The 8,057-nt window shown below is 40.3% G+C and overlaps 1 protein-coding gene across 10 annotated transcripts in view; it reads left to right on the top strand.

Moving 5' to 3' along the window:
• The window catches only part of RUFY3 (RUN and FYVE domain containing 3), a 77,447-nt gene extending 72,514 nt beyond the window's left edge, over nt 1–4,933 (top strand). For 8 of the 10 annotated variants that reach the window (XM_025887800.2, XM_025887802.2, XM_025887803.2 and 5 more), the window contains 3 exons: nt 867–894; nt 1,635–1,712; nt 3,502–4,933. In XM_025887800.2, coding sequence (XP_025743585.1) covers nt 867–894; nt 1,635–1,712; nt 3,502–3,645 — 250 coding nt within the window. In that variant the 3' untranslated portion in view covers nt 3,646–4,933. Of the gene's footprint in view, nt 1–866; nt 895–1,634; nt 1,719–3,501 lie in introns of those variants that run through there. The other 2 variants (XM_025887801.2, XM_025887806.2) reach the window with 2 other exon arrangements.
• The last annotated feature ends 3,124 nt before the right edge of the window (nt 4,934–8,057 follow it).

Consider the following 8,057-nt stretch of genomic DNA (forward strand, 5'->3'; position numbering starts at 1 on the left):
CTCTCTATCTCATTCTCTCAAATAAATAAAATCTAAAAAAAAAAAAAAAAAGTAATTCTCCAGATGAGAAAACTGAGGAGCACAGAGAGGCGAGGTGTCTCACCTATAAGTGGCCTCTGCTTACATTGTTTTCTTTGTTGATCCCTTTGCTCGATGCAATAGCTGCTTCCAAAGCCTGTCCTGGCCGGAACAACAATCCTAAAACATCGCCAGGTTTCTTGGGATTATGGTCCAAGGAACAGCTTGGAAACCTGCTCACACTGGTGGTCACACTGCCACTCTGTGGAAGAGACTCAGAGCCACTGTGGATCTGTGGTGTATTATCCCCAGAACTGCTCCTCTTAAATTCTCTTCCAAATTGGGAAAATCAGGGTGAGCTCAGGTGGGTCTTGGGAAGAAATAGTTCAGCCTGAATGGGTACTCCCGTGACAGTCTCATTCATTCCCCTTACCCTGATTAATTTGCTGAAAAAGTTCACATTTTAAGGACATCTGGAAGAGGGGACTAATACATGACATATAATGGGGAGACTAATACAACAAAAGATATTAAAATGGATAGCACTGGCCATTGGAGTTTTACAGGCTGGGATACAAATGCTAAACTATTTTCTTGGTAGTAAAAACAAAGCATAGAATATAACTCCAAGTCTGTTTTTAAACAGGAACCATAATGTAGGTCAGGGATCAGATTCTGCTAATAGATTTAACAACCAAAATTTCCTCTCCTTGGAGGTCAAGATTGACAACTGTGTCAGTCCCAACAACATAAAGAAACCATGTTGTTGCTTTTTCTGTGCTTTTGAATGATTCACATAGAAATATAATAAGTTGCTGTTTGTTCCTCTTTCTAATTCTCCGCTGTAGGCTGCAGTCTCACCCTGTGGATGAGCAGGTAATGGACTCTCCCGTCCTCGGACGTCTGGTATGAATTACGTAGTTGGCTGGACTATCCCCTAGCTGTACACGGGCAGCCTGGAACGTCGGTGAATGCACACAGGCCCCTGGGGCCCATCCTTTTAACAGCACCCTTAACAAACACGCATTTGCCTGAAACTGTCACCAGAAGTAGCGGAGCTCTGAGCAATTTACTAAGTAAACAGCCGGTCTCACTTCTTACTTGAAATTCTCTTTGCCATACCGTGGGACCTAAGAGACCTCACTGTTCCTCTTTTTCTCTTAGTTTTCCCTTCCATAAAACAGAAAAAATGCGTCTTGATCACTTGGAAATAAACAAATATAAATGGTTGCAAGATACTTTGCAAGTATAATAGGATATGACAACTGCACAAGAAAGATGATAAATGTGGCTGACTGAGCCTACTGCTTTCCATTCTTGATACAGTAGGACAAGAGGGACGGGCCTTTTTTTAACTTTCTACTTCATACTCGTATCCTAGACTTTTTATAAATAAAGTCACGTTACTTTTTTATAAAAATAAAAAGAGCTCCAAGGATATTGATGGGATTCCCAGAGCTGTATTAAGGTGTTAGAACCATATGTCATTTGTTTCTTTAGTTTCCAGATAGTCTGTAGTGTGGTTCTGTTAATTTCGCAACTAAGAAAATGAATATTCTGAAAGTATTGATATTTCTGGGGCTAAGAGAAACTAACTGGCTTAATATGTGGTTTAGGATCAGCCAGTGCTCTCTGAAAAGCCACAGACGTGTCAGCTGTGCCAGGAAGATGGCAGCCGAACCAAGGCAACAGTGGTGAGACCCAAACAGGTTCTTCATAGGGATGTCCCTTTCAATAATAGGGACTTTACTGTGTACAGAGTGGGGAGAAGAGCAAAAAAGAAAAGCATTTATAAAATACCTGTTTAAAAAAATAGGTATTTTTTTCAGTCATAGTAAGTCATGTCAGTAAATCCCCATTAAAATAAATATAAATAACTTTTAAAGATTAAATTTATAACTAAATGTTTATTGAGTGCCTATTGTGTGGAATGTGCTGTTTCATGTGCTGGAGAAAGAGAAATGAACAAGCGTAGACCAAGTCCCTGTTGTAAAGCTTGTCTCCTTTGTGCCGTCATTTTATAGATGAAGAACCTTGGGCTCAGAGATTTTAAGTACTTCTCAAAGTTGACTCAAGTCATAAGTGGCAAAGCCCACAGGTTGCAACCTGACTTTGGCCCCAAAATCTATACTCCTCTAATACTTCATCCTGCTTAGAACAAATCAGATAGTTGGGCATGGGGGGGGAGGAAACTCTTTGAATTATTTGGAGAATCAGCCTCTGCAAGGGAAATGAGCCCTCTCCACCAAAACCACTTGTTTTCCCCTCGGATCATGAGGGGTCTCTGGCAGAGCACTTCCCCAGTTTGTTAGAGTAGGCAGTGAAGGAAGTGTTCAGATACAGTGAGTGTTCTGATAGCCAGGTCTTTGACCCACTCACAGTAGTATCCCCCAGAATGTAATATGGTGCCCATTTCATTGTAGATGCTCAAGAAATGGACAAATGACTAAGAAACAGGTGTTTGGAAGAGATAAGGAAATGTGCCCAAATTCTGGATTGCAACCTGCATGCCGCCATTTGTGATCTTGCTGAATTTTAACAAGCAAAATCGCGTGATCTAGTCTTACATTAGCAGAATCCGAGAAAGATGAACTGCCTTTATAGAATTAGAATTGGAATTCTAGAAATAGGTCCCCAAATAAAGAAACTGCTAATCTAATTCTGGCTTTTCTTAGCCATGCAGAGTAACTGCAGTATGTCGGAGGAAAATTCCTCTCAGGCTTTCAAACAAAAGTGACCCCCTACCTCTACTGTACCGTCAGGAAGGTGAATTGTTTGGGAGAAAGTGGCATTATTAATGGGGGAAGTGACTCTTCACAGCCTTTATATAGGGTCCCTTGGAGCTACGTGCGCACCACCCTATCACAGCCTTACCAGTGACACTGCATAATAACCCACGTGCCGCCCCATTGCATGACCACTAAAGACTCAAAATGCTTCATGAAGAGCATAATTTCCCTGTAAAGAGGATGCAGGGAGCTGTGCTCCTGCTGCACCGATATCCCAAAGGATGAGCTTATAGAGCATTCTAGGAGAGCAGTAAGTACATCAGTGTATTAGGAATTATACTTCCGGTTCATGCTCGGCAAAACTTGAAATCCTAGGCTGGCTACCCAGTCCATTGCTAGGTCACTCACTGCCTGCCTTATTTGGACTATTCTTAGGTACTTACAAACTGATTTTAGAATTAGCCCGCCTAAAAGTGAATGTAATGACTAAAAGTATTCTAAAGAGAAATTATTTGTATATTACGTTCTTTGGAATTCTCTGGCACTGCTTCTCTTCATTTAGATCTAAGAATTAGACAGTAAGCTTCTTTGTAGACAGAGATGGTGTTTGATCAGATTCTATCTGGCGCCTAGCAAACATTCAGTCAATACCTGATGAGGCATTGAGCATTTACTGTATTTGACCTTTTATATCCCATGCATCCGTATGCTCTGCCCTTCTATTCCCCACCTAACCTCCCTCTTCTCCTTGTAGAATGTGTGTAAGAACTGCAGAGGAACTTTCTGTAATGCCTGCTCAACAAACGAACTGCCTCTTCCTTCAAGTATCAAGCCTGAGCGAGTTTGCAATCCCTGCCACGAGCATCTGATGAAACAGTATTCCACCAGCCCATCGTAAGACTGGAAGCCAAGACCTGGACCGGTGTCCCCACCCGTGTTAGATGTCAGGATCTCCTAGGGCCCAGAACTTAGAATCAACTCCATTGTTGACAGGACTGATTTAAATAAGCCAGGTCCAGGGAGAAAAGGCAGTGGCTGGGGGTGCTGGAAGGTTTGCTCACTTTCCCTAATGACTGTATGAATAAAAGTTACTCACTTGAGCCTCTCTTCTAAATCTAAACAACCCCACCTTGAGGACTTTATTTTATAACATGTCTTTGGAGGGGCTATTCATTTTTATGAATAGTGATTAATACTGGCGTGGATAAAATAGGAGAGAGGGTCCATACAGATAAGAGAAAAAAAAAGAAAATGATCATCTCCCTCTATTACGTTTGCAGATTCAAAGGGGAAAGATAAATGTTAACGGAGATCAAAATGATGTTTTAGATCATCCCCAGGTGCTGCTAGACATAAACAGTTTCCTCTTCACCCCCACTACCTACCTCTTTAAAGTATCTCTACCAAACTGTGAACCCAAACTCAGGGAAAAGAAATTAAAGAGTAATATAAATTTTGAATGTACTTAAAACAATGTAATTTATTATAGTTTCAGGACCAGAAAGGTCCTGGCCTTACAAGTTTTCAGTATCAGAATAAGAGGAACATTTGCCATTTCTCCACTTAATGACTTCAAAAATAAGTATCTGCCCTTTTCAGAATGTCCTCCTGCAAAATAAAAGCCAACTCCCTTCCTAGGCCTTCCCTGCTCTCCCAAGTCATAATGAAAATTGTGTTTTAAAGATAGGGTTTGACTTTGCAGATAGGTATTGAAAGCAAAGCTTAGTCAGGTGTAAAGTAAAACAATTTTAATTTGTCCAAGGCTGAGATCAATTAGCTCAGAATATTAAATTTTTTTTGAGTAAAGGCTACCTTCTTCTGAGCCAAGGATTAGAACTGGTAGGTTTGTTGGAAAGTGTGATAATTAAACATCTCTTCATAAGAAACCCTTTGGGGAAAATAAAGAGGGGGAAGTGCATTCCACAAGGGAAGAAAAACAGTGGTATGTGCTATTTTGATTATGTTACATGTGTCTAGATTGTTGATTCCAATTAAGACCTAAGAAGATATGATTCTGTAACTGGTTTAGAATTCTGGGGTGGAAACATCCTGGAACCATGATACTTGATAAATTCTCCTCAAAAGGGTTATAGCCTGGGAAAGAGTTGTTATTCCGGAAGTCTGGCCTATTATATGGTGCAGCTGAGCTTTAAGAGTACTAGGGAAAAATAAATCTAATAATTCTAGCCTAGGTTTTTGAGTGTTTTTTTCCCTTTAAGTAATATTGTGTGTGTGTGTGTGATTCTTCATCTTATTTTTGGCCACCTACAGGTTTTCAGCACTGTTCTAGGTGCTACACAGGTAATGTGGAGAATTACCCTAAATTAGCAAAAGCTATTTTATAATTAGTTTTGAATCAAATTGAAAAGAGGCAGCTCTACCTGGAATGTGAGGAAGAATATGTAATTAGCCACTTGAGATTTTATTGTGACTCACACATAAAGTCACACATAAGAGTTTTTTTTTTTCCCAACAAAACTCCAGAGATCTATTAGTGAAGCTGTCCGCAAAAGCAAGAGAACCAAGTCATGAATGCCTTGAATTCATGTTAGATCTGTCTTCCTTAAAAATTGTGCTTTCCACTATTCACAGGGTAGCATCAACAAGAATACCATTCTTAGGAATAAACAACCCAGAGGCAGAAGATTTGTACACTAAAGCCTAAAGAAATTAAAGATCACAACAAGTGGGAGGATACCCCATGTTTATTAATTGGAAGACTTAATATTGTTAAGATGCCAGTATTACCCAAAACCATTTACAGATTCCGTGTAATCCTATCAAAAATCCCAGTATTTTTTTGCAGAAATAGAAGCATCCATTCTAAATTTATATGGAATCTCAGGGGACACCCAAATAACCAAAACAATCCTGGACAAGAACAAAGTTGGAGGTCTCACTTCTGACATCAAAACTTAGTACAAAGCTAGTGATCAAAACAGTATGGTAAAAAAAAAAAATAGTATGGTACTGGCATAAAAACATAGACCAATGGAATAGGAGAGCTTAGAAATAAACCTTCACATATATGGTCTAATGATGTTTTAGAAGGGTGCCAAGACCAGAAGGGGCTTGAAGGACAGTCTTCAACAAACGCGTTGGGAAAACTGGATGCCCACATGCTAGGGAAAAGAAGCGGGACCTCTACTACAACACATACAGATATTAACTCAAAATGGTTCAAAGATCGAAACGAGCTAGAACTAGAACTCGGGGGAAAAAAAAAAAAACCGGGAAAGAGTGTGACATTCGATTTGGCACTAGTTTATTGGGTAAGACACCAAGAGCACAGGCAACAACCACCAAAATAGCATGGGTTGGACTTTGATCAGAATCGTCGAGAAACTGGAACTCCTGTGTGTGGCTGCTAGTAGCGCGGCCGCCGCAGGACAGTAGGACGGGTCCTGAAGCAACTGCGATCGCCAGGTAGTACCAGCAATTCCCCTTCGGGTGGGAGCAGGGACTCAAACATACTTCTACACCTATGTTCATGGCAGCGTTTACAATCGCCGAAAGGGGAAGCACCCCAAGCGTCCACCAGTGAAAGAAGAAACAATGCAGTAGATACACACAATGGAGTATTACTCTGCCTTAGAACGGAAATTCTGAAACATACTACTACACAGATGAACCTTGGGGACATTAGAAGTGAAAACAAGCCAGTCACAGAAGGACAGATAGGACTCCACTTGCGTGAGGTCCCTAGCGCCGTCGAATTCAGACACAGTAGAATGGTCGCTGCCAGGCGTTGAGGGAAGGGGGACGATGAATATGGGTTCGTACACAGCTCTGCTGAGAGGGTCTAGAAGCCAACACTCAGTAGCAGTGGGCACAACCCAATATCGAATCTCTCATTAGAAACTAAAGCTTGGGTTTGTTTTTGTTTTTTAAGATTTTATTTGACAGCACAGCAGGGGGAGTGGCAGGCAGATGGAGAGGGAGAAGCAGGCTCCCCACTGAGCAGGGAGCCCGATGCGGGGCTTGATCCCAGGACCCTGGGATCATGACCTGAGCCGAAGGCAGAGGCTTAATGACTGAGCCAGCCAGGCACCTCATAAAGCTTGGTTTCTAACACCATTATCCACTAAAAGGGACCAGGGCTCTTTGAAAAAACAGCTGATGCTAGGTCTGGGACATCTGTAATGCCAGAAAGTAAGGAGGTAGCAGCATAAAAGCCAAGGGATGGGAGACATTGAAGGGATACAGAAGCCAATAAAAAGCTCCCAGTGGCCAAAGCTGAAACTGAGCAACAAAATAATGTAGCATAGGATTATGAGCCAAAGTACAAAATATCTGAGCCCATACTGATATAAAAGATTATAAATGAGGGAGAAGTGGCACATCTACACAGAAAAATTCCAAATGATTTTGTAGCTATTTAACTTCCCACCTCTTGAATGTGGGCTGTGCTTAGTAACTTGCACAATATAGAAAGTACAATTTAAAAAAAAGGACAGTATAGAAAAAGAAAAAAGGAAATTTATATATAGTCACCTAGTAAACACCATCTTGGCCAGGTGATCAAAATTGATGTGATAGTCATGCTGATAACATGAATCTTTCATAAGATGTAGTGAAAATGACACCCTTGTGTTCTTCCTCCCCAAATCCTATAACCCCACTGTAACCATGAGAAAAACCTCAGAAAACTCCAATTGAGGGACATTCTACAACATACCTGACCAGTCAGTACTCCTTAAAATTGTCAAGGTCGTCAGAAACAAAAAAGTCAGAGATTAAAGAGACATGACGACTAAATGTAATGTAGGCCCTTTTTAAACAATTGTATTTCAGAAGTGACCATGTTTTGACTTATAGTAAAACACCTTTTAAATAATTTGGCCTAATATGTCCCCTTAAAGGTCCCTCAAGTCAAATCTTAAGGTTTGTTAGACAAGACATTTGTTGGCTTGGGGATTTGTCAATTATCAAAATCTTTTATTCTCAACATCCCTGAGGACAATTAATTTTGTTAACATATTATTTTTGGATAAGAGAACTTTGTAAGTATGTCTACCAAATCAGAAATCAAATATCTGACATGTACAATTTCTACACCTAGAATAAAAGGCAAATTTTATTCAAAGACAGCATACTGAAATAGAGAATTAGTTAAAAAATAGAGCCAGTGACCAGTTGTAAGCATTGCTGAGGATGTCAGATTCCTAAGAGTTAATAATTAAGCTTGGTAAAGAGAGAGCACTCAGGCCTCCAACAGGCAAGATAGGCTCGCGCTCTCTCTCTCTCTCTCTCCCCATGAATAAATAAAATCTTAAAAAAAATTTAAATAATAATAATTTATTCTTGTAA

The sequence above is a fragment of the Callorhinus ursinus genome, unplaced genomic scaffold, assembly GCF_003265705.2.
Source record: "Callorhinus ursinus isolate GAN/ISIS: 27379988/994484 unplaced genomic scaffold, GSC_fseal_2.0 scaffold4, whole genome shotgun sequence".
Taxonomy (NCBI): domain Eukaryota; kingdom Metazoa; phylum Chordata; class Mammalia; order Carnivora; family Otariidae; genus Callorhinus; species Callorhinus ursinus.